Source organism: Protopterus annectens, chromosome 5.part0 (assembly GCF_019279795.1).
Source record: "Protopterus annectens isolate FY-2018-M chromosome 5.part0, PAN1.0, whole genome shotgun sequence".
Taxonomy (NCBI): Eukaryota; Metazoa; Chordata; order Ceratodontiformes; family Protopteridae; genus Protopterus; species Protopterus annectens.
In genome coordinates this window covers 1462273137-1462300188 of record NC_056735.1, presented here as the reverse complement: position 1 = coordinate 1462300188, position 27052 = coordinate 1462273137, and the positions used below count along the sequence as shown (strand labels likewise).

Below are 27052 nucleotides of genomic sequence, written 5' to 3'. Positions count from 1 at the left end.
AAATGTTATTCTATCAACTTTAAAAGTTTGTAAGAGCAATATTTAAAAAGTGTCCCAATTTTGTAGATCATTGTCCAGATTTTTTGTTCTAAGAAGTTGATAGGTATGCCATGAATGCATTTTCATCTTCACTGATTGAATGATTTCAGAGCTTGTTGAAAAAGCAGAGGTCAGTCTTCAGACCTTCATAGGCTGTGTGCAGTACCCTGGTATCCAGTCATAGGCTTGTTCTGCAACCTTTTATTGACTGTATTTACCAGCAGCCCCTTGACAGGTACTAACATGCTTATTGGTTCAAACAGCCTTTTGACATTTATCTCGGGAATTAACACCAGTCGTTCTTTTATGAGTGATTTTCCAGTGGTCAAATTTGATAATTGCTGATGAGCCACTGATGCTAGGAGTTGTCACCAGTAAATTCAATTCTGCTAATTATCTATCTGCAATATGAAGTATGTGAAAGAAAAACATTAGAAAAAAAATTTTCTTTTAGTTACCAGTAGTTGACCAGTTAGAGGCCACTAAGCCTATGACCCTCTTTTCAGGAGGTACCCATAATATATGTGCCGTGATAGAGGAAACTCAGGACACCAGAGAATCTTCCCTGCTGCTCATCAGTAACACTGAAAGGTTTTGAACTTGCTTTCTAGCAGGCTTATTTGTATAAGATACCGAGAGAAGGAATATATAAATAATGGTGGAAGCTGGCACTATATATGAGAACATGAGTCGACTTTTGTGGATATAGAAGTAGGCATGGGTTGAGACTAATATAAACTATATCAGATTTATGGATTTTAATAATGAGTTGTGTACAAATCTTATATTACGTTTGTTCTTTTTCTTATTTTCCACTAGTTTGAAAATCGTTGTCTGCTGTCAGATTTGTGGCATTTATTTTTTGCTTCCTCCTCATTTCTTATCCAGCTGCTTCTGACTTGAGTCTTGATCCAGATGCCCCTCCCAGACCCACTACTCTAACCAGAATGCCACAATAGCTATTTTTCTTATAATCCTGAATTTATTCCTTTGTTGGGTATGCCTCCTTACTTTTTCAGAGGGCAAAGCTTTGCAGTTACTAATTCAGAGCCTGAGAATGAGGTACTAGAACATGATGCCCTCAGTGGGGGACAGTGCCAGAACCATATTACTAACACTGGCTGGTTAGGGTCCCTAATATGGGGAAGGAACACACAGTCATATCCACCTGTGTGGGTCACGCATCCACATGTCATGCACATGTAGTAAACATCTTGCCACTTGCCTTTTCAACACTTTTCAGATTGTTTGGTACCTTCGTTTTCACTAGAGGTTGCACAGGCTGCAGTAAAGGTAATACACCCATAAAATGGTAGGAGAGCTAGCCACTTGATCCTGTTTAACCCTTTCAGCACACAGAGTCAATTCCCAAATCTGGACTTTTAGTGGCACAGATAGATGCATTGTCTCTCTACATGTGGGCTGGCACATGAAGTTTGTGCCATTTTTGAAAACTGCCACTAAAAGAAGAGTGATATTTCCAGAGCTGAGCTCATCAGTGCTTATGTCTTGGATGATTATGATGAAGAGCAAGTCCAGAAGTCTAAAGACAAATTGGGCAGACAAAATAAATGACTCTTAAATTGAAATGGAGAAAACAGAATCAACACTGGACCCAGGAACAAGACAAGCAGTGTGGAATGGAAATTGCTAACTGAGTGTACAGATCAGTGATGAAAGTGTTTTTCGTCTGATGTTGAGACAACTGGTAAAGAAAAATGACAAAAAATGAAGTACAGACAGTAGTTGCTAGTATGACTCAAGCTGAAGATGAAGAAAACATGAAATAAAGGAAAAGGAACATTTAAAAAGGAGAAGAATGTAAAGTGAAATAAAGCAAAGAGAATCTACTTTGATAGGAGAGTGGAGTCAGTTAATTTTAACTCTTCTCTGTATATTATATCTTGGTACAAATATGTCTTGTAGTTCTTCCTTACTGTGGAATGGGTTAATAAAATTTAAGTCTCCCCATTGTGGAACATAAGTAGATTTTTAAGTATTCAGAGATTTTCCAGATTATTTCTTTTTCTTGCAAGAAAACCCCTTTCCTTTCTGCTTGATATTCCTAAAGAAGGCATCAGTTATGTACTACCCACCTGCTCTTCCTCTTCATTTACCACACAACACCATAAACAAGTACATAAGTGAAATATTTCATTATATGGCATATATTGCAAGTAACTCTTTTGCCTAGGTTACAAGGACAACATTGAATCTTTTTTTCTGTGGTGAAGTTCTGTTTATTTAACTTTTGGGAACTGGCAAAGTGTTTGAGTGCTTTTTACTATGGTTTTCTGTGAAAAAGTGACTTTTAAAGACTTTTTACTGGCTTTTCCAGCATGTTTTCTGCAGGAAAAAGGCACCATTTTTGGCTTGACCATGGAACAAACTCTTGTTCCTATGGCTGGTCCTTCTTCCAGCCACAAAAAGAAAAAAAAATGAGCAAACAGCCTTTGCCACCACAGCAAGCTAGCAGTTTAGCTCAGCCACAGGTGACTGTGCTGTGGCCATTAGTTGTACCTCAGACCACACATTTCTAACCTTGGATCCCTCTGATGTAGCACATCCAGTCTGTATGGACTGGGGATTAGCCAAGTCCTCTGCATCAGTTGGGGTCCCCTCAGTAGGCAAGGGAAAGACACTCTTGTCAGTTCTGGGAGAGGGAACAGTGAAGGCTTCCCTGTTTTGCCAGAATGCTGTGCCCAGCCCTAGGGAACCTACTGCTGCCATTAATAGCACTGTTGCCCCCAATTTTCCTGTGAAGAAGAAACAGAAAACTAAACCGGAATCTTCTACTCCTCTGATATCCTTGTACAGGAGTAATTTACTTCGTCTGGCTGAGGGTTTCAGGCTGTTGATCCTTCTTATAATATAGTTTTTGTTAAAAGGAAGAGGGCTGCCTCTTTTCCTGAAGACATTCAACATTCTGAATCTGGACAGGAAAATGAAGGGACAGATACAGGGTTTTCCCCTCATTTTCTGATTCCAAGACTGAGAGAGCTCAGTTTTTGATTCTCCCTGCAGGGGTTTATCTTTCTCTGAGTCTATTTCCAGAATGGCCCAGTGTTTTCAGTGGAGAACACTGAGGTTTTTCAGTCTATCAGAAAATACTGTGAGCTCTTACAGAAGGGATTTCCAGAACCTTCTCCTGTTCCTCCTGTTCTGTCAGCTTTGGAGGATGTGTGTTATTGCCTGCCATTTTCCTGATCATCAGCTAGTTGCCCCTAAAAAAGTGGATATGATGTATAAATGTCCTCAGGTTTTTTAAGTTTTAATATACTCTTCCCAGACCTGACCCAGCAGCTGCAGCTTTAGTCAGTCCTAATGCTGATAAACATTTGATTAATTCTAGACCTGCTGTTTCTGATAAAGATGGGAATATTATTGATAAGTACAGGAAGAAATATATGCTTCTGCAACTTGATTTTCAGAATTTTGAATTTGTTAGGTGTTAATGTTTGTTCTGACTAATTGTGAAAGTCTGAGGAATGTTTTATTTGCAGTTTTGTCTTGTGAAGAAAGTGAAAAAAGAATCTTTAAATGTATTTTCTTGTATTATACAAGTCACTACTCATTGTTTACAGAGTGTGTGGTATGATTCACTTGATATCTCTTCAACGGCTTTGGCTACTGGTACTGCATTGAGGCGATTTACCTGGCTGGATTGTCAGAACCTCCCAGATGATAAAAATAAGATTTTACATTTTCCTTTTGCTAGAAATTTAGCTTTTGACCCCTTTACTGTAGAGGTGATCAAAAAGTGTGATTAGAAGTGTAAGTTGATTCAAGGAATTTGTAAGCTTTTTCAGCCCTCCTTTTCCAGTTTTTGTAAGAGATTCTATAAGCCCTAATCAGATTAAAAAAAAAATGTTTCAACAAAATGCAGGTAAACAGAAGAAGTGGCAAAGGGTACCAAAAACAGTTCAGGACACCTCCAAAACTAAAGGGTAGTCCAACAAGTCAAAATGACTGTTTAAGGGGCCCCCTCCCCATCCTGGCAGCCCATTTTCCCTTCTAGAAAATCTGAATCTCTACTGTTCCCTTTGGCAACAAATAGTTTCAGAAAAATGCATTCTGCAGATCATTCATTAAGGTTATAGATGGCAGTGGAAAGAAATCACTCCTTTCCAGGAGGGTAATCCCTCAGCCACTTAACCAGACTCTCTCGTTTCCATCTGTCCTTCATCACATGCTATCCTAGGGTGTGAGAGCTAGTTCATCCTTCCCAGGTGGGAAGAATTTTTTACTCAAGGATGTTTTTAGTGCCAAAGAATAAAAATGCTTGGAGACCAGTTCTGGATCTTTCTTTCCTAAACCAGTTAGTGATCGTGCTCAAGTTCAAAATACTGTCACTTCACAACCTGATTACGTCTTCTTCCTCATTCAAGTTTCCTAGTAGCTCTAGATTTAAAAAATGCTGGATCACGTTATCAGTTCTCTGTCTTAACTTTTGGACTACTCACTGCGTCATGAAAGTTCAGCTAAAATTTTAGCTCATTGCAGGCTATAAGGTATCCACAGTTTTCCATATTTAGACAACCTGCTTCTTCAAGTGTCATGAGTCTCTCACTTAGGTGAAAGAACTCTTAAACAAGCTGTGATTCCAAGAGAACATTCAAAAGCCCTTTTTTCACTCCTTCAGGAAAGACTGTGTTCCTGGGGTATCATCTAAACACCTCACTTCAGAGTTTTTCTTTCACAGGAAAAATTGATCTCTCTCTAGATCTATTTCTAAGGTTTTCCACTCATACTTTGATTACTGTGAAGGAATACCTCAGGATTTTGGGTCTCATAGCATCTATGATTCTCATAATACGCCTGGCAAGACTCCACATGAAAAAGCTGTAGTAGTATCTGAAGTCTCTCTGGTCCCAGAACTAGCATCCCTTGTCTTTTCAAATCCCAGTACTGGAGGTTTTCAGAAGGGAAATCATTTGGTGGAGACAGCAAATATCCTTAAATCCAGCCCTCCACTTCTCCCTCCCTGTACCAAAGCAGTCAGTCACCTGCTTGGGAAGCAGTTTCAGGAGGGGAAAAAGTACAAGCACATAAATGTAAAGGAGATGCTTGACCTGATCAAGGAACTCTGGTCTCTGAATTATCTTTGGTCCCCATGACCTCTTCATGTTTTCACAGACAATACCACGGTCATGTGGTACATCAACAAGCAGGGGAGAACCAGGCTGTACCCCTTTGCAGAATAGCCATGTTAGCTTGGGATATAGCTTCACAGCACAAACTCACTCTACATGCATTCTTTCAGAGTAAAGTTGTGTGGCAGACACTTATTTATGGAAACTAGATTGGAGGGAGGGGGGGTTCCAAGATTTGATTTCTCTGTGAGAAGTTCCTCAACTAGACCTGTTTGCCTCCTTTTTGAGCAGTCAGCTGGCAAGATTCTGCTGCAGGACTCCATGCAAGAAAGCCCGGAGGAGAGATGCCTTTTCTTTTCTTTGGTCAGGAACATGCCTCTATGTTTTTATACACTTTCCACAGATATCCAAGGTACTTGTGAAGATTTAGAAGGAATTCCCAAAGGTCAGTGTGGTGATTCCCTCCTGGCCCAGGCAACCATGTTTCTCTCTTCTTTTGGAAATTGCTAGGGGAATTTGCAACAAGCTTCCACACAGACTGGATCTACTCCTGCAGGATCAGAGGGGTTTGTTGCACCTCAACCCCCCCCCCCATAAACTTTAGTTGATCGCCTGAATGATAGGGTCTTAATTCTCTTTAGATACCTGTTTATTCAGGAAATGCAGCAGGATCTAATGGAAATAAGATAAAGTGCCACTAGAAAATCATTTATTAGCATGTGAAAAAAGGTTTTCTTGGTGTCAACACCCTAACCAGCACACGTTCAAGGCTAGTTGTTTCCAATTTTTACAATATTTGTGTGAGTTAGTATTCTATGGCCTTTCTTACTCCTCCATCAAGGTTCATTTATCGGCCACCTCAGCATGTCTACCCATGGATCCTCCTCTTTCATGCATTCTCATGTTAAAATTTTTTGCATAAAAGGTCTTCTAGGAAACCTTTGACCCCTCCTTGGGATCCAATGTTCTGTTAAGAAAAGCTAATTCTCACTCCATTTGAACCAGCTAATCTGGCTGACTTGACATTCTTGACATGGAAAACAGTTTTACTGATTGCTCTGACCTCTGCAAGAAGGGTACCTGAGTTGCAAACTCCTGTGGTGAGCCAATCCTACTTAATTTTCTGCAGGGACAGTGTTTCTTTGAGCATTAATCCTCCTTTTATGTCTGAAGTGGTGTACCCCGGTTTACTTTAAGCCAAAACTATTCCCGCAGGTTTCTTTCTTGAACCTAAAAAAGAGGGAAATAGAACACTCCATATCTTGAATGTCCACTCCATATCTTGAATGTCCACAGTTAACTTGGGTACTATCTTTACAGAACTGAATCTTTCTGATCTTCTGGTCAATTGTTCATTTCTTGTGAAGGTAAGAAGGAACAACCTGTGTCAAAGCAGACTATTTCCAATGGTTGTTTAAGGCTACTACGTTTTTGTATACTCACCACAACAAAACTATTCCAGGCTAGGTCAAGGCCCACTCTGTCAAGGACTTGACCTTCGTCTATGGCTTTTTCAAAAGGGTTGGATTCTAGAAGCAGCAACTTGGTTCTAACTACATACAATTACAAAACACTGTAAGCTTCATTCATTTCTAGGTGTAGATCAGGCTTTGCTAGAATCATTCTCTAAGTGTTCCTGGACTCTTCTCATTCCAACTCTCAGAATTTATAAGCTGTGGTAATCTACCCATATGACTTATACTGCTGCAGCTAAGATCAGTATGAAGAGCATAGCACAGTTGTGTTAGTAAACGTACCATAATAGTATGTGTTGGAATGATCACTGCTGCAGTAACTGCTCTCTCCCTCCCTCCACCCCTGTTATTTCTTGATGTGATATTTTTGCCAGGGTATGGACTTTTATTTTTTGTTGTTCTTAGTATTGCCCTTTCAAGGCTCAGCCTCCCTGTGTCTGTTGGGATGAAATCTCTGAAGCACTTGGTGCCCACACCTATCTTTTTTAGTCAGCTCAGCTCGTGCTGACTAATGGTATGGGCCATAATCGTACCTGGCTGAACCAGCGCCCTGCGCCAGTACCATGAACCAGTACCACTCTCCCTCAGTTCTCTAAGAGAAGAAAAAAAAAAAAAAAACTTCCTTTTACTGGCAGACCAGTCAGGTGGGCGGAGGCACAACACACCCTCCCCACTGCCCAGCCATATAGGTTCTGTTCTTCAACAATTTTAGGCAGTTATAAGATTTTTTAAGTGTTCAAATTATATTATATTATTTATTTAAACACCTTAATTGTTGTTGATCCAGTAGAGGGACTGGATGAGAATATAGATGATCTTTACTGGCATTTAAAACTTAATGCAGCAGATGCTCTATGCTTAAATAAAGTGTCCTTTGTACCAGTTTTAAAGTTAGGAGCAGCAAAGTTTTGAACAAAAAGTGTTGAGCGTAATATAATTTTAACAATTAAGCTTTTAGCAGTTATACATTTTTTAACTACTTGTTTGCATTTACTGTTTATATTCAAATATACTTAGATAGCATACATACATTTATATATTCATATATTTATTGCATTTTTATCTTGCATATATTCATGTGTTATATTAAGTATTTGTTTATATTGGTTATAGGGTTTTGGTTTTAATGTGTGTATACAAGATTTTTTGGGTTTATATATACACATATTCCTTGAATGATTTGTTGGCTGAAATCCAGTTTTAATAAATTTATTGGATGCATATATATTTCAACATTTTAAAATTAAATTTGTTTTTAAATTAGATTTGGTATATGTAATTTTAAGCATTAACTATTCATGCAGGGATGTTTATAAATGAAAGTGTTGTGGTCATGATTTAGTTCTGAAAAAGTCTTAAGCTTTGTAAGATGAAAACGCTATATGCTTCATACTCTTGGTGCTAAATGTTTAATTTGTGTCAATAAAAAAATTAAGTACCCGCAGCATTCTACATCCTTGGTTGTGAACTCTTCAGCACACATTTGTTTTGATTATTAAAAATGCCCCTCCTTTGTAGAAGAAGCAGTCTGAAGTGACACATGGAAGGGAATTAAAATGACTGCCATGACCCAGCTCTTGTTTTCAGTTTTCCATTCACCAGATCATTGCTTAGAGAAGAAAAGGAGTGCCTGAAAACATTTTATTATGAAGAACCCTCTGCAGTAAATAAAATAATTTATTCTTTCTCTGTCTGATTCAGGTATTTCTCATGTTCACTAAAGCATGCCCCCTTTGATCCACTTAGTTTCCTTCACCAGTTTAGAGGGCATGCACTCCAAATAAGTCCCCTATTTTCAGTTCTCCTTTATTTCGAAAGTTTCCAAGTTTGATACAGACAATTTAAGCTTCTTAGCCAAGTGTTGTGAGCATGCATCAGATTTTTTTAAAACACCTTTATTAAAATTTCACTTAATACATAGATGCACATAATAGAAAACAAACCATATTGACATTTTTTCCGTTTGCATAGATTATGTATCACATACATTTTCTTTCCCTGTAATTATCATCAGTCCAATGTTATGTAAATTGCTGAATCCCTGCCTTCACCTTACACCTCACATCTCCTCCTGAAAATTATGCATGTATTGTTCCCACAGTTTCCATTTATTTCTGTGTAATTTGCTCCTTCTCTTTTCCAACGATCCCTCTTCCAGTTCTGTCATCTAGTTTACGATATTTGTAGTTGGTTTAGATTTTTATTTTTACTTTCTAATAATTTCTTTTTTTGGCATTCAGAGAATTAAACTCAGTAATGCCTTACTGTGTCTAGGCAATTCATATCCTATCCCCCAGCTCAAATAAATCATTTCATAGTTGCAGGCTTTTGCTTCTTGAATATTTCTGATGAGTATATTGTACGGATGTTTTAAAATTGGCCTACTCATTACACTCCCAAAAAATATGTTCCCACAAACCTTATCCTTCCCCATAACACCTGCAACATGGGGAAAAGTTCTTTGAAGTCTGCATTGGGTATAAAAATACCTATTCAAATGCTCTGAAATCCTAAAGATTTTGGACTTTGTTGAATCATTAGGTATAAAAATACCTATTCAAATGCTCTGAAATCCTAAAGATTTTGGACTTTGTTGAATACAGCCATACATTAGCTAGGACCAAAAATGTTGATATTTTATTTAAGAGGCAGGGTGTAAAGCTATCATACGGTTTGTGTTATAAGTATAGAGGTGGTGGGGAAGGTAGTGCCACAAAATAATATATACAGCTAGGAGAGGCTAGTGAAATGTTCAGGTATTGGTAAAGACTGATTGTGAAGTATAGGATTCTGAATGAAGAGAAACTGCTAAAGATATAGCAAGCTGAAGGCAAGAGTGTCATTTTTCCTGGAGATTACAGGAGCAGAATCATTGATTTGGCAGGTGAAGTTTAGTTGTGTTTTTACTGAATTTGCGTTTTGAATGGATTTTAGTGGTGGTGAAATGTGGTTCCATAGTTTAACTGCATGATTTGAATATAGAGAATCACCTACACTATTAGATGATTTGGATATGGTAATTAGTGATTTTTCTTTATAGTGTAATATTCTACTGGGGAAGTAGTATTAAGTTGTTAAGGACTGAGCAGTTTTCTGGCTTATAGAAAAGTATGTAGATTGTAATTGGCTGAGAAAGAGCTAGGTGATGTGGTATCTCTAACCAGTTTAATTTTCTGAGGGTTAGCAGTGGCATGTTCTGCTACAGTTTTCTGCAGATTTGGTTATTTTATTATAACATAGCTCAAGTTTGGCCAGTGATAAGATGTTATGTTCAGGGAAGATTGGAACAACATACAGGAGGTGCTGCAGTAAGAAAATAGAGATAAACATCTTCTGGGTATGTCAGTGAAGTAGATTTATATACTACATAATGTACCTATTTATTTCTCAACATTTTCAATTGTAACTACATTTTTACACCTTTAGATCACTCAAAATCAAAATCTAATAGCTTAGTTTGTGATCTGTAGGTTTATTACCTGCAGTAAAACATTGGCTGTAAGTTGAACATGAGTCATACTTGTCTTGGTTTCTGTTAGCATATCATGCCTCTGCCACCGACTGGTCCACATTGTCCACCCTTCTGAAGCCTAACAGATTTATTTATTTACATTTGTTGACTGGGAGTGTCTGACTGGACGTAGGTCCATTTTCAGCGGAGGCCCGGGGAGAAAAGCTCCACAGTTAAAATAAACAGACAGTAGTTACATTAGATTACATAGCGATTAACAATTTAACATAGCAATTACTTACAACATATTTACAGATGAAGAACATAGCACATCAGTAGACAACTAGAATCTTTATCTGTGAAGTACATAACAGACATTAACAAATGTTACAATAAGAAGTTCCTGCTGTATAATAAGTACTAGGCTTATGAGCATCTGAGCTTGCTATAATCAAGGTAGTTAGTGGAGTGGAAAGAAAGATAGTGGTTGGATGGGGTGGGTGATATTAGAGTGGAAGTTGCAAGGGCATAGCCAGCATGTTTTTAGGTGCGCTTTTAGTAAAGTTTTGAAGTGGGTGCATGATGGTACTGAGGTAATTGTGGGTGGGAGGGAGTTCCATAATTTGGCTATGGTGCAAGAGAATAGAGCTTCACCAGCAGAGTTATTGGCTTTAGTGATCTGCAAGTGATTTTTGTTGGATGAGCCAAATAATACCCATTCTCTTACAATAACAGTTGGAAGGAGCATGGTATTATGTATTACTCCTATTGTCTTCATTCTGTTTTGACTTTATGGTGCATAAGCAGATATTTGAAAGACAGTTATACAGGTTCAGACTTTGTGCTTAAGTCCTCACTCATGCAATTCTTTCCGTTTTCCCTTCTCAGCACAAGGAAATCCTAAATATATGCCCTCATAATGTCTCTTATAGTAAGCATTTGAGCTTTACTATCGGAAGACACAATTTTTTAAAATAATCAGTTTCCATTATTCCTCAATGCTAAAGTATTATTATTGTAAAAAGCATCCATTCTGGTTCCTCAGTGGTATCATGGTCTCTCCCTGTGTAAGTAGCCGGACTGTTTCATTTATTTTCATTCTTCTCAGATTAAACATTTTACTTTACATATCCCTTGTTTACACTGAATACTACTATATTGTGGATTAATGTTAAATTCACATAGGGTGTCCATGTGTAATTCTTGATGAAAACACTGTAATACAGTTTTATTTTTTCATATTTTTAAACTTTTCTGAAATTATCACTTAAGCCATAAGCAAACATACATTAACATTTTTTCATATATTACATATGTGCTTTTTCTTTACAGCTCCCACCTAGTCCAACATTACATAAATTGCTCAATGCCTGCCTTCCCTTAAACCCTAGTCTTAGTCCTGAACATTATTTTGCATGCATTGTTCCCACAAATTCTATTTATTTTTATGTAATTTGCTCCTTTAAAGACCCAGTGTCCTGTTCTTTTATCTTCTTTGCAACATTAAATACTTCAAATACAATTGGTTTAGATTGTGATTCTCATTTTCTAGTAATTACTTTTTTGCCGACCAGCATAAATAAATTTAATAAGGCCTTGTGTCTAGGCAGTTCAGATCCTGTGTCCCAGCCATTTGCTCCTCTAATATTTTTGCAGAGTATTCTATAGGGAACTTTTTTAAATCTGCCAAAAAACATATTCCAATTTACCTCATTCTTTCCCATCATACCTACAGCATTTGCTGTCTAGCAGAGGAACATTTCTTTGAAGTTTGCTTGGGGTATAAAAATACCTGTACAAACACTTCCAATCAAACATCCTAAGCCACCTTCATTTTGTTGCATACTTAGTATCCATCCATGTGTCCTCCCATTGTTCCCTTGTAACTTGATTTTACAGTCTCTTTCCAGTCTTTTTTAACCAATTCTGATTCATTCTTATAGTCCTCATGCAATATTTTATATGCCCTAATAATTCCTTCATTTTCACAGAAGTTTCTGTTCTAGCTTCAACTAAAAATACTTACTTGACTCCTCTATCCCTTTCTGTTTGTCTGTACTCTGATGTCAATCCTTGACCCTGTCAAAATTATCACATTATTAAAACCCCCATCTGTTGCACACTTGTTAAATATCATAGTAAACAGATTTCATACAGTTCACATTTAAAAAAACACTGGAATAATAAATTCAAGTGTTATGGCATATAGTTATGACTGTTTTAACAGTTTTGAACAGCTGTTAACATAAAATGTAAAGTTTGCATGATTTGGCACAGCTTTACTATAACGTCATATTCATGCCAGCAGTTTTGAATTTGTCATTCATTAAATGAGCTGCGACAACTACTTCAGTAAGTAAATGAAACTCAGATAGGGTTGTAATTTTATAACATTAATTTTCAAGGCTGTATCAGTGGAACAAACTTAATTTTGTTTCTAAGTGTGTTACCTCTTATACCTGCAACCACTGAGCAACAACCCCCCCAGTCAGAATCGAGCACAACCAGTCCCTCTGGGTGCAGGTAATCCCCTCTGCAGATCCCTAGGGTGAGAGACAGTCATATGGACCATCATCCAGGCAAACATAATGACTGTTAGTACTTTTGCTAGCATTCCAGGAATGAGAGCCAAATTAATGAATTGCCCTAACTCCTCCCTTTCCATTGTGGTGTGGACACCTATGTTACCTTCAGGACCACCTGTGCCCCTCCAACAGTTTGTATCATGCTCCTTTATGCATGGCCATCAAAGGATTGCATGGCTGTGCCCACATCATTCCTGCACAAGCTCCTACCCATATAATTGTAGCCCTGCCCTCCAGTGTGGACTGTGTCTGGATCTGGGAGTGGTGGCTAAGATGGGACAAGACACCTCTCATCCCTCCAGGGTGGGCACACTGATCCTCCTCCCCTGCTTGGCCATCAAGTGTCTGATCCCACTAATTGAGCCAAAGTTGTCTGGGTCACATTTAGGGCTTTATCCCTCTACACCACTGCCGTGGTTGGTGCAAACTTACATAATTCAGATTCTTTCTCAGCTGTTAGACCCCACCCCACATTATTTCTCTCCAGTAAAATATAGTCTGTCCCAGTATTTGTTATCTTGACACTTAACAGCTTCACAAGCATCCCTTTCTTCCCCTTAAGTAGGTTAGTCTTCAGTTCAGATAATTTTACTGAATAGCTCAATTATTAATTGCTATAACCCCCTAGTTTTCCACAATCATAGATGCAGCTTTTCTCTGGAGCACTCAGTCCCATTTTTCACTACAGTATACCTCTGACCATAAGTAGAATGACAGTGTACTCAGTTGCATCTGTTGTGCCATGCTTGTTCTGTTGGCTTGCCCCCAAAGCAGTCTTTCATTTGCATTCCTGCTTCTCCTTCTCCTTGAGTGAGCTGTAAGAGTAACCCAGATTTATAACTTTCATACATTATTTCTTAAAATGATCTCTACTTCTTCTCATTTGAAAACATTAATACACCCTGCAGTGAATATCGTAAAACAACTTTTATTACTTGCTTTGTACTCACTGGGCTGTAGCTGAATTTTTTTAAGGATTAGTCTATTATCCCATTTAATAAATACAACTTAATCTATACTTTAAGTTAAATTTCTTACACTTTCTAATAATGTCATAAATTGCAACTTTTGGTGAAAAGTTACATCCAAAAACCGGTGATGCATATGCAGCACTTGACCTTCTGAAAATTACCTCACTGGTTGACCTAACTGCCACAGTATTGTACTTGTTCCTTTTCACAACACAAATTGAACCAAAATCTTTAAGGGTTTACTGTCTGACCTGTTTGGTAGAACTGCTACCAAAACTGATCCTCTTTTTAGTCCCCAGTAATGATTTTGTCCTATGCATTGGGTCAAAATTCATTATGTCAACTGTGTCGTAGTCCAAGTAGTCCAGTCAGTCCCATGTTGTTCTTACAAATCTTTTTTCTCCACTGAGACCACATTTTGCTGCATATATTCCACTTTCCCACCTAAAGTATCCATCTTAATTTGCACTTCCACTACCTGTTGCTGAATGGAAGTCATGAATGTTGGTCATGCAGAAGTTGTATCGCCAAACAGTTTCTGTCTCCTGAAATATTAATCTAAAAAGCTTCTCATGTATCACAGTACAAATGTAATGACTTTCACGTTTCATTATCTTCTTGACATTTAAATGAATTTATTTATGTTTGCCATCAACGGAGCAGTCGGCATTGGACGACAGTCTTCTTGATTATCACCTAGTAGCATTTCTACTTCACTCCTTGTTAATTCAGATGGAGTTCCATTTTTTTCAGCCAACATCGCAGCATTGTGACTTTTGCTAATTTACTCTCACTCTCATCAGATTTCATTCTTAATCATAAAAAATATAATTTTGTTCACTTCTTGAAATGGAGTGAACAGGGGAAACATGCAGACTTGTTAGTCACTGCAGGACTTGCAAAACCCCATGTCATCAGGATGTGTTGTTTGAGGTTCACTTCCAAACCTCTCTAATTCCTCAGTTGACGGGTGGGGGGACCCTTTTTATACCTTTCGGGACTGTACTTCCAGAGCACTTGCTGTAGTTTGGCAGGCTGTTCCTGGGAGCTCACATAGATTCAGTTCAATGGAAAGCCTTCCTTTCCCAAGACAAGATTGCTTTCTTGACAGGCTGTCTGACAAGTCTGCTTCCAAAGCAACTTATCACTGCAGGAGAATTCCTGAGGATACTTTAGTACATGGCATCCTGAATTCTCATGATTTCATTTGTAAAGTCATGCAGAAGGAAACTCCACTGGTTCCAGAAAAATGATTGGGAACAGCATTCCCAATCCTTGGAAACCTTACTGCCCCTCCTCCCATGCCCGAATAAGGCTCTCCTATGGTGGAAGAACACCATACAGAGCAACCCCAGTTGGTATGGTGTTGCCAGAAAGAGACAAGACCGTCACCACAGACAGTTCAGGCATAGCTTGGGGGGGGCCTATGCAGGTTACCTGAAAGTGTAAGTTATTTGGTTTCCTTAGCAGAGAAAGTCACATATAAATTAGAAGGTGCTACTAACAGTTGACCTGGCCATAAGAGCTTTTCCACAGAACTAAAGCCCAGGGACCCTGCAAATCTGGACAGACAACACCACAGTGGTACAGTACATAAACAAGCAAAGGGAAATTTTTTCTTACCTTTAATGCAGCATTTCCAGGAAATTTTGGATGTTGGCTCAAGAACTAGGGTTAACCCTCATAGCTTCTTATAGTGTTGGTCAGAACAATACCCTGGGAGATTCTGTAAGCAGGGACCTTCTGGATTCTAACTAATGGATGCTGAGGAGAGATGTCTTTCTGGACCTAACCATACAGTGTGGGATCTCTTCAATAGACCTCTCACCACAACAAGGAACTACAGAAGTTCTGCTGCAGAACACAACAGACAGGAACTTGGAAAATAGATGCATTCCCCTTCACATGGGCTGCCTGGTTCATGTATGCATTCCCGGCCTTACCCCTGATCCCCAGAGTACTGACAACAATTAGGACAGACAGACCCATCCTGATCCAACTGGCCCCTTTTGGTAGATGCAACACTGGTTCTCCCTCCTCCTGACACTCAGCAAGGGGGAGATTCTGCACCCTGCTGCAGGAAGTAGATCTCCTCAGCCAAGTCAAGTGATCTGTCTTCCACCCTCAGGTTAACAGCCTGGGAATTGGGCTTTGACACCAAAGAATGCATCTTATCCCAAGGATGTGTTTTGCATTTTAAGGGAAGCAGAGAAGCCCAACACCAGGAAGATATACCTGGCATAATGGAACAGATTTTCCACCTGGTGTCATCGCAAAAGCACTAACAATTTTCAGGCAGGCATTAACATTCTTGCAGTACCTATCAGGCCTCTTTTATTCAAGGGCTTTCTTACTCCACCATTAAGGGACATGCATTTGCCATATTTGCTTGCCTGCGCAGTGCCTCCACGTCTCTTTTTGCACCCCAACATGAAACTTTTTCTAAAAGGGGTGATTCACTTGAGATCACCCAGAAGGAACCCTATTCTGACATAGACTCTAAATTGTGTGTTAGAAAAATTAACCTTGTCCCATTTAAACCTGCCACTGTCTCTCTAAAAAATGCATACCTGGAAGATCATCTTTCTTTATAGCTGTTAAATAAACTAGGAGAGTTTCTGAGCTACAAGCCTTCATGTGTAAAGAACCTTTCACCGTCTTCCACAGAGATGGGTCACCCTCAGAACAAATGCATGCTTTATGCCTAAGGTGGTATCGCAACTTACTCTGAATAAGGCTATCTATTTACCAGTTTTCTTCCTAAATCCACAGAAATGGGCAGAGCAATTTCTCTACTCCCTGGATGTGCACAGGCAGATCAGAAACTGTCTAGACTGGACTAAAACCCCTAATAGAACAGGGCATTTACTGGTGGTTTTTGTACAGGTTAAACAGGGCAAGCCTGTCGACAAACAAACCATTTCAAAATGGAGAGCTAACTATTAAGTTCTGTTATTCACACCTGGGCATGCTAAAGCCCACTCAATAAAAGGCATGGGGCAACTATCACAGCTTTCCTCAAAGGCCTCCCTACCTAGGGCATCTTAGAGGCAGCCACACAGAACTCAGTGCACACCTTTACAAAACACTATAACCTAGGCAATCTCTCTAGAGATGGAGCAGGTTTCACAACTGCCATCCTGCAGGATCTCATCTCCTATGGTTATACAGATGACCCACCACTCAGCTCTTAGTTTTGGGAATGAGTCTTCCCAAGAATCAGTACTCAAACATTGGCTATGAAGAACTTAGCACAGATGTCCTTCAAGGCTGCATCTGCAGTCATCACATATGGGTTGTCCTGCCTCAGGCAGCCCTTCGTTCGGCCGGATTCCAAAGTCTGGGTCCGGCGTCGGCTGATGCCGCACTTTCCCCGTCAGAGCGCCTGGGGTATAAAAGCATCAGCCGACGCCATCTTCCTCAGTCTTTCTTGCCGCGTGGTGCCCGAAGCAGAAGCAGTTCGCAAGTGCCGGTCGGCCAGCTCCTGTAATTCAGCTACCGAAGACTTCAAAAAGCTAAGTACCCCGTTGGGGACTCTTTCTTGCCTCAGCCGATGTCAGATAAAGTTAATAATTGTTTAACTTGTGGGAAACAAATACTTCATAAGTATTTCCACTCTTACTGCCTCCCCTGCCTAGGCCCAGACCACAACGTCTCGGCCTGTTCAGCCTGTGCTTCCTTCAACCGACGCACTCTTAGACGTCGGGCGGAGTTTGCAGAGGAATTTTTTGGGGCTAGTTTTTCGTATAAGATGCCATCGGAGGCTCCGACTTCACATTTAATTACGAAATGGAAGGACAAGGACCAACACACGCGGGCTGCGGTTTCTGCTGAAACCACGGCCAGGCCTACCGCGAGTGTCTCTGTCTCGGCTGAAACAGAGTCCTTGGTACTTCCAATTACCGAAACCGCTCAACCGATTACCTCAGTCCCGGAGGCCCCGGCTGAGTCGGTTATTGAATTTCCAACAGAAACTGGTGTCCTGGAACCTTCCGACACCATCCCTTTAGACAAATCTACACCAGCACATGGTGCAGCCAGGCCTCCTGCTTCCATGTCCATTAAGGCTTTCTCCAGGGCTAAAGCTGCTAAACTCTCAAAAGCTTTGCCTCCCAAGGTTATTCCTCAGGGACCCTCTACTGGTTGACAGATTCTAAGCTTAGCAGAGGATCTTATCTCCTTAATTAGGGGCTCTCAACCTCATCCGGACAGGGGCTCTCAACCTCCTCCAGACAAAAGGCCCAGGGTTGAGCCCTCTGATCCCCACTCCTCAGATGAGGCCTCTGATGGCTCTACTCTCTCGGACCACCAGGAGGAGTTTTTTTCGGCCTACGAGGATTCTGATGCAGAGGAATCTATTCCCTTGGCCTCCCCTCCTGAAGAGTTTTCCTTTGGGGAGACACTACACGCTATGAGAGAGCATTTCCAATGGCAGGGCCAGGAATTCTCTGATTCCAGAAAAAGATTAAGGACCTTTTTACATTTGCCTCAGCATTGACCTTTAGCTATTTCTCCTGTTTTGAATGTCATTGATGATGTGTACTCTGACTCTAGCACAACCCCTGATTCTCTCCCTCCGGCTCCTGCCAAACCCGATAGGTACTACAGGGTCCCGGACCCACATCTTTACCTTTACAAGGCCCACTCTGCTGATCCAGAAACTATTTCCCAGGGCCCTAAAGGGGTTGCAGCTTCCACTGCTAAAAATCCTCTCCCCTCTGAAAGGGAGTCCAGAGCTTTGGAGAGATGGGGTAAAAAAGTGTATACTTCTGCTACTCTTTCTATGAGGGCATTAAATTGTCAATTTCATATGATACAGTACCAAGAGTATTTGTTAGATGAATTGCATAAAAAACTATCTTCACCTGATCCCCTAGACCGCAAGTCACTTCAGGATCTGGTACATAACTCACAACAGGTTAGCAACCATTTCTTGCAATGTGGTTATGATGCATTGGAAGCTTCATGTAGGTCAGCTATGACTGGCGCAGTCATACGTAGGCATGCTTGGCTGTAGGAACAATCTCTGCCAGACCATGTTAAAGCAAAGCTGCTGGATGCTCCACTGGAAAAGCAAAAGTTATTCGGCTCCACAGCTCAGGAGGTCCTAAAGAAATTTGAAGAAAAGGCTAAATCCGTACAAACAGTCAAAGATTTTCTCCAAGTACAACCACCAAGATTCAGCAGGAATTGGCCTTCCAAGAATTGGTCCTTTCCAGACACAGAGAGGTTTCAGAGAGGCAAGAACAGGCATGCCAGAGGTAGAGGGCAAGCTAGAGGCTCCTACAGAGGACGTCAATGGCATCCTCCCAACCAGAGAGGTAATGCAGGACCTTCAACTGCTGCACAAGGACAGGCTCAATGACTTTACTTTGACACTGCCAACCAGGGCTCAATTGGAAGCACCTTTGGGCGGAAAGCTTTCTTTATTCTCAGAAAATTGGCACAGTATTACAAGGGACAAATGGACACTACAAATAATAGACAAAGGATACAGGTTCCATTTCCGCACATTACCAAAAGAACAGGAATGGCAGACCTGCCACCGAATCAAAGGGCAGAGGCTTTGAAACAAATTTCCAGCTTAATGCAAATGAAAGCTATAGAAAAGGTTCCTCTCTCAGAACAAGGCCAAGGATTTTATTCCAGACTATTCCTTGTTCCAAGAAAAGAAAAACAATGGAGGCCTATTCTCGACTTGTCCGCACTGAATACTTATCTCATTGTGCCAAAGTTCAAAACGCTGACTCTACAGCAGCTCCTTTCCATGCTGGGCAAGGGGTCTTGGCTGGTAACTCTAGACCTCAAGGAGGCATACCTGCATGTCCCTATCAGACAAAGTTGCAGAAGACACCTCAGATTTCTTGCAGGGTCAGAGCATTATCAATTCTCAGCATTGCCCTTTGGCTTATCTACTGCACCCAGAGTATTCACTAAATGCCTGGCATCAGTAATGGCACACTGCAGACATCAGGGGATTCAAATATACCCATATCTGGACGACTGCCTTATACAAGCGGACAGCCAACAAACTTTGGTAAAACACTTGAATTATGCCATCCACCTACTTCAGGCCTTGGGATATACAGTCAACTTTCACAAATCAAGACTTGTTCCATCCCAAAGAATAACTTTTCTGGGTGCAAATCTAGATACAACTACCCAAATGGCCTTCCTCACAGAAGAAAAACAAAGTCATCTACCAGATTACTTCAAAAATCTGACAAGACAAACCCAGCTGACTGCAAGGAAAATCCTGCAGGCCCTGGGTTACATGGCTTCTTGCATCCTTCTGATTCCGCAAGCAAGACTACATATGAGGAAACTACAATGGTACCTAAGGAGTTTATGGACTCAGCACAGTCACAGCCTGGAAACTTTGATACCATTCATTCCATGCCTTCAAAAGGAATTTCTGTGGTGGGCTCAAGCAAGCCAGTCAAACAGGGGTCTGCCTTTCAGCCAACCAATAGCCAGCCAAACCATTACAACAGACGCTTCAGACCACGGATGGGGAGCACTTGGAGGGCAGATGCATTCAAGGTCTATGGTCACAAAAAGAGCTACGCATGCACATAAACCAAAAGGAAATGCTGGCAGTGATACATGCAGTCGAAGCCTTCAAACCCTTTCTGCATCAAGGCCATCTGCTAATAAGGACAGACAACACCACGGTTATGTGGTACATAAACAAGCAAGGAGGCACCCATTCCTATCCTCTTTGCAGGCTGGCAATGAATCTATGGGAACTTTCCTTGAAGCTCAATATACAGCTACAATCCCAGTTTGTGCCAGGGAAAGACAATATACTGGCGGACAGCTTAAGCAGAAATATCATGGATGCACACGAATGGATGCTGCACCCGGACATCTTTCTACAGCTAACACAATCATGGGGGAGGCCGGACATAGATCTTTTTGCCTCCCCCCACAATCATCAACTGAAGAAATTCTGCTCAAGGACATACCACCCACAAGCATGGAAAGTGGACGCCCTCTCTTTCAGCTGGAGAACTCTAACAGTGTATGCATTTCCACCTTTCCCATTAATGACCAAGGTTTTACTGAAGATCAGGACAGAGCAGCCAAAAGTGATTCTGATAGCTCTGGACTGGCCAAGACAGCACTGGTACCCACTGTTAAAGAGCATGTCACGCACGAAACCATGGCCTCTTCCTCTATGGCCACTTCTACTGACACAGCACAACTACAAAACTCTGCATTCCAACCTGAAAACCTTGCAACTAACAGCCTGGAAAATACCTCGACTCCTCCTCAGGATAAGCTATCCCAAAGAGTGAAAGATATTATTATGGAAGCTTGCCAGCCTTCCACAAGAAAGGCATATTCAGCAAAATGGAAAAGATTTCACATTTGGAACACCACAAAGGGCCTAGATGCGACAGTGATGAACATGGCACATATCCTGGAATACTTGGCAGAAATGTTCCACAATGGTCTGTCTTACTCTTCCATTAAAATTCATGCTTCATCATTTCAGCAGAGTACAATACTGATCCACCTGTCTTCTCTCATCCTCTCCTAAGACAGTTTCTAAGAGGAATCAAAAACATCAATCCTCCAAGGAAACCACCCCTACCTACTTGGGACCTTAACTTCGTGTTGGAAAAACTAACACTGCCTCCCTTTGAACCAGCAGCATCTGCAGAACTACAGTTCCTGTCTTGGAAGACTGCTTTCCTTCTGGCCATAACCTCAGCAAGAAGAGTATCTCAGTTACAGGCCCTTATGGCAGTACAGCCATTTCTTATTTTTCATCAGGACAGAGTTTCATTGAGAACCAATCCTACATTTATGCCAAAGGTGGTATCCAGGGTTTCATTAAACCAAGCTATTCACTTGCCTACCTTCTTTCCAAATCCACAAAACAAAGGGGAGAAACTTCTGCACACCCTGGACATACACAGACAGTTGCGCTACTACTTGGACAGAACTAAAGGTTACAGAAAAACTGACCAGCTGTTGGTAGCATATGCGGCTGGAACACAAGGAAAAGCAATTTCCAAACAGACAATTTCAAAATGGATAGGGAATTGCATTCGTTTTTGTTACTCCTTTCATTCCACGAGAGCCACAGCCACCTCCACAGCCTTCTTAAGAGGGGTGGCTACCAAGGACATTTTAGAAGCTGCTACATGGAGCTTCGTGCATACATTTGCCAAGCATTACAATTTACCTTTATATTCCAGATCCAGAGCAGGCTTTGCTATGGCAGTTCTGCAGGGCATTTTAGCTACACCATCCTTTACATAGTTCCTCCACCCCCAGATTGGCTATGGTATTCTACCCATATGTGATGACTGCAGATGCATCCTTGAAGGACATAGTACAGTTTTGTACCTACCATAAATGTAGATGTCCGATAGGTATGCATCTGCAGTCAGGTTTACCCTCCCTCCTTCCCCTCTGTGGTATTTCTTGGGTACTTATCCCTCTTTTAGCTAGCTGGGGTGATCTATTATGGTGTATTTGTTGTTATATTACTGTGCATGTTTGGATTTTTAAATGCATCTCTCCAAATTTAGCCTTCCTTAGATGGCACCTGGCATCTGGGGCAAGAAAAACTGAGGAAGATGGCGTCGGCTGATGCTTTTATACCCCAGGCGCTCTGACGTCGGGGAAAGTGCGACATCAGCCGACGCCGGACCCAAACTTTGGAATCCGGCCGACCGAAGGGCTGCCTGAGGCAGGACAACCCATATGTGATGACTGCAGATGCATACCTATCGGACATCTACATTTATGGTAGGTACAAAACTGTACTTTGTGCCACACTTACCATAATTGTAGATATTCGAATAGATCAGTGTTGCGGTACATATTCCAACCCCTCTCTCTGCTTACCTCTTGTCCCCCCTTGCTGGGTGCAAGGGGTAGAGGAGTTTTTTTTCCTGCAAATAGTCTTCTTATCTCTATCTTCCGCTCTCTGCCTCCTATGTTTTTTCTCCTTCTCACTTAAATTCAGACAAGTGGAAAGGTTGTGCTGTTCCAGGCATCAGACTGCTTGTTCACTGCTTAGAAAGACCTGAAGATGGCTCTGATGGATGCTCTTCTCTACTGTGACATCCAGATGTTGGTCTTTGGATGTCTGTCGGCCAAGGATAATGTAAAGACTCTAGAAACTGGGTCAGTCGTAAGCTTCTGCTTGGCAGGAAGACCCAAAAATCAGTACTGCAACATTGATCCACTGGAACATCTACAGTTATGGTAAGTGGAATGCAGCTGTACTTTATGATGGAGGTGCTCACAACTCAACTTTTCTGAACAAGTGCACATGACTTGCTATATATTTTCACTGATGAAAATTTTCTTTTGTAATGATGAAAATTCCTTTAAAAAAAAAACACTTGCCGTTACTTCTGCAGGAAAAGTAGATATAGACAAATGCTACATAAACCACTAAAACAAAGATAAGCTGTTTAATTGTGATGTTTGTCTAGTTCCCAGAGTGTATTGCTGTGTTCTGAAACAGTTATGCTCAAAAAGAGACAAATGCACAAAAGAAGCTTCACTTTGTTTCTTGCCTTTGCCTCAATTTGGCAGAAGCTAACAGTTCTTGTAGCATCCTATGACATTTTTTTCCAGTGATACACTTGAAAAAAAAGTTGTGTATAAACTGTGAATTTATGTTTTAAACACAGATTGCTGAAGAGGGAATATCATGGACTAAAGTCAAAAGAGGCTTTTGAGTGGACATCTGTACTAGTAACTGCTAGACCACATTTCTGTCTAGCCTGTGTTTAGTACCTCCCAGTATTTTTAAACCCACTGGCCTTCAGGATCCAAACCATTCTTGGCTGTAACTCCCCTAAAAGTTTTTACTGTAGGCTCTGGGAATTGTGTTGATCCAGCTCTGCCCATTTGACTATTCCTAGCTTCCCCTCCAAAGGAGCCCAGCTGTGTTTTGTTACATCTGACTTACATTTAAGCCATTACAGCTGCACAGCCCTTTCCCTTCTAGTAGCAACAATGCAGACTGGTAAAGAGTGATCGGTACTGGCTGGACTAGGGTGTCCATGACCTACTGTGTATTGTATCGCTTGCCATCCATAATTTGGCTCTTCTGAGATTGGACACTACAGGGCTATCACTGAATCTTGATACTTGTTTTTGCTCTGACTGCCTGTACTTCTGATCCTTCCAACAGCTGTTTATTCTCACATATAGAAACCAGATTGCCTTACTTTGGATGATAACATTTTTAGTTTTTCAACTGTGGTAAAAAAGCATCACTTTTTTAAAAAGTCTCACATGTTGAAAGGCAGTCGGGTTATTGAATGTGTTTTGCTAAAAGTTGTATATTTCCACTGAAAATCAACACTGTATAAAGTATTCAGATTTCTTTTGCACATCGTATGACTGTGTTTCTTTGAGAGCAGTTAAGGAGGTCAATATTTGTATTGATGAAGTTTTCTTAATGTTGTACCATGTCGTTTACCTTTTATGGTAATAGCCATAGTGTGTGTACTATATAAGTGATTATGACATTGTGAGTGGAGACAAGAAGCTGCTTGAAGTGCCATTTAGATAACCACTTTCATTGAAATGGAGTAGTTTACCAATTGCATTAAACAAAGGTGTGCCTCCAAGACCAGGTTACGTTTTTGTATACTGCATTGGGTAGCAGTGAGGAAATATCTGCATTTTATACCGAGTATACCTTACTGTTAATAGTACTTTTAATTACATAGTTTCTAATTGTACTTTCAGATGACCTGAGACCAGAGAGTACATCTTTGGATGGTTTTCCAGATATTGGCAAGGTAATATGTTATTTCAGTTTTGCTTCAGATAAAATTAATTTATTCTGATTAAATTACTATGTGCACTTTGTATTTCTCTGTTTTGAAGTCATATTTAACTTGCCTAATTCAGTTTTGCAAACGATATACTTTTAATTCATTGAATCTGTCTTGTTCATTCAGTCATTAGTGTAATCCTTTGGTCTCCACAGAGTTTTCTCCAGGATAACGTTTACTGTATTTTTTTTAAATATTAAATATGCAGAATAGGCTGTCATGGATCCTAGTTTATCTGCTTGGTAAACAAAAGCCATTTTCTGACGTGTACTTTCTTTAGCTGTCAAAGTTAGCTGTTGGCTTGGGATATTTTTGTAATTTTTTGAATCAGATGATGAAGCCAAAAGATGAGAATTAATTGTGTAATTATTTAAAAGGAAACTGAACTGCTGAATGGAGGCATCTTGTAACCAAAAACATTTCACAATATAAGCCAGCTTCCACTTGTGGTCTGCTGGTAAGTAAAGTAGGACTGTAATATGTCCATTATCTAGTAATGTTTGGCCTTCTGATTTGATTATGTTATTAAAGATTTTCGACTTTATGGATTTTTTTATACATTTTGTTGAAACATTTTTCTTTTTACTGGTGGCTTACAAACCTTCATGACACATTGAAAAAGGGAGGTTTGTAATACCTCTGCTCATTTTACTCTGTTTTAACATTTTTTTTGGTTGTTTCTTGCTCGTATCTCTTGGGAGACTTGTACTTTCCTGCATCCTGTAAAAGCAAACAGATGCAGAAAATGCCTACTGGAGCTTTTGTATAAAAAGAAAATATTTTTTTTCCTTTTATGTTTATTTTAAAACTTGAAAAAGTAACTGTTTCTCTTATGGTTTATAGTTGAGAGTGCCTGTTACACATCCTGAGACATTAATTCATGTAAGTGCTAAATGGTCATTTACATTGAGAATTTTTTCTTTGTGTATGTATTAAAACAAGTCATCTGTTTGGGAAACCCATTTCCACTTTTTATATTTTTCTTCTTATAAATTAGCAAATAGGCATGCAAGAAACGAAAGCAGCCATGCCTTATTTTTGATCAGTAAGTTAATTTCATCTGGGTGCAGCTTCCAAAGGACAAGTAACAAACCTCCAAAGGAGTTTCTCAGTTTTCCATAAACATTTAACATTGAAATGCCACTCTCCAGTTCACTGAACTACAAAACAGTTCTATCAGTTGTTGTAGGCGTAAGAGGAATTAAATTGTGTTACTTGCAGAAAAGTTGGGCACTCATAGAATATTTTTGAAAGGGAAGTCAACACAATGATTTTATTGTATTGCTTTACAGATGGCTTTCTCAGTAGTTGTAGTCCGTGTATTGTGCATAGTGTTGTGTGCTTGAGGCCCTCAATGTACTCCATAACCTGCCTTTGACCTTTTCAGATGTTGCATTTTACTGAACTCAGCATTTTTAATTTGACAAGTTGAATTCAGTAAATCAGAATGCATAGTAAGGGGTGGTTGCATGAATGAAGAATGAGTTCGGTAGTAGCAGTTCTCTAGTCCAACATTTGCAATAGCATCAGCCAATATAGTCTGCCTGCATCTAGTAGAAGTTGTAATAGAATAAAATTAATTTTTCAGTCATTTTCTTTTCTGTAGAGACAGATATGGGAATAAGAACATATGTTCATGTCTTGATTTTTGCACTAGGCTACATTAATCTTGTTTTGCTGTGCAGGGGTATTCCTACTGTCTCCCTTTCCTTCACCCTGTCAGTCGATTTGTTCCTCTCACAGGGTGGAGACCAGGCACTCTGTATCCCAGCTGAGAGCCCTACAAACCATTTAGTCCCAAGCTACAAGATATTGTCAAATCTTTTTGGTCTGTAGAGATGTGCGAGCTAGGCAGAAAGGAGACTGCGCCACACACTGATCTCCTTTCCCCTACCTTGGAGCATCTAATTGCACTGTAGCTCACAACAGTGTCTGTCTTTTCCTATGTACTTAAGAACTACCCCAGAGCAATGGGTGCTTCTGCAGGCTCATACTCAATGAGTGCTGCAACCTCCCCCCTCCAAGATAGTTGAACCATAAGTGGCTATTCACACCTACCCTCTTCCTCTCGAGCCTGTGCTGCTAATTGAATTGGATCATCTGAGTCACAACAAGGGCTTCATTCCTCTGTGTCATGGGAGTGGGTAGTGGTTTTGTTTTATCGAAGGGTTTATTCAAGAAAGTTGTTCTGTAATTTTTGTATCTGTACCAGAGATGGATAAAGTCCTGAGTGTGTGGTCCAGATGACCTGGGATCAGTTAATGACCCAGGTACTTGGGAACTGATAAGGGTGAGTGGCAGTGCACAGATGCTGCACCCATCGTGGTAGAAGAGGTGGGCTGGCATATGAAGAGAAACACTCATTGAGCAGTATGTTTATGCTGGGGAGATGCCCTTGATTATGCTAGGTTGTGTTCAAGCTGTAACTTTCAGAGGATGTTTCAGAAATATGCATACTTACTGGAGGAGGAGGAGTAGAAAGCCCCTCTCAGATTTGCAGGCTAGCATGATTATTGCTGGCACATGCTGTGATGATCAGAAAATTGAACAAAACTTCATGGCTACCTGAATAACTGTTGTTCTCCTTTCACTATGGAATTGTTTGCTAATCTGTCTTT

General features: G+C 40.3%; 1 protein-coding gene across 10 annotated transcripts in view; it reads left to right on the top strand.

Moving 5' to 3' along the window:
• Positions 1–27052, top strand: part of DOCK9 (dedicator of cytokinesis 9) — a 2508686-nt gene that overhangs the window by 1523960 nt on the left and 957674 nt on the right. For all 10 annotated transcript variants that reach the window (XM_044071294.1, XM_044071300.1, XM_044071298.1 and 7 more), the window contains exon 9: positions 24346–24398. In XM_044071294.1, coding sequence (XP_043927229.1) covers positions 24346–24398 — 53 coding nt within the window. The remainder of the gene's footprint in view (positions 1–24345; positions 24399–27052) is intronic.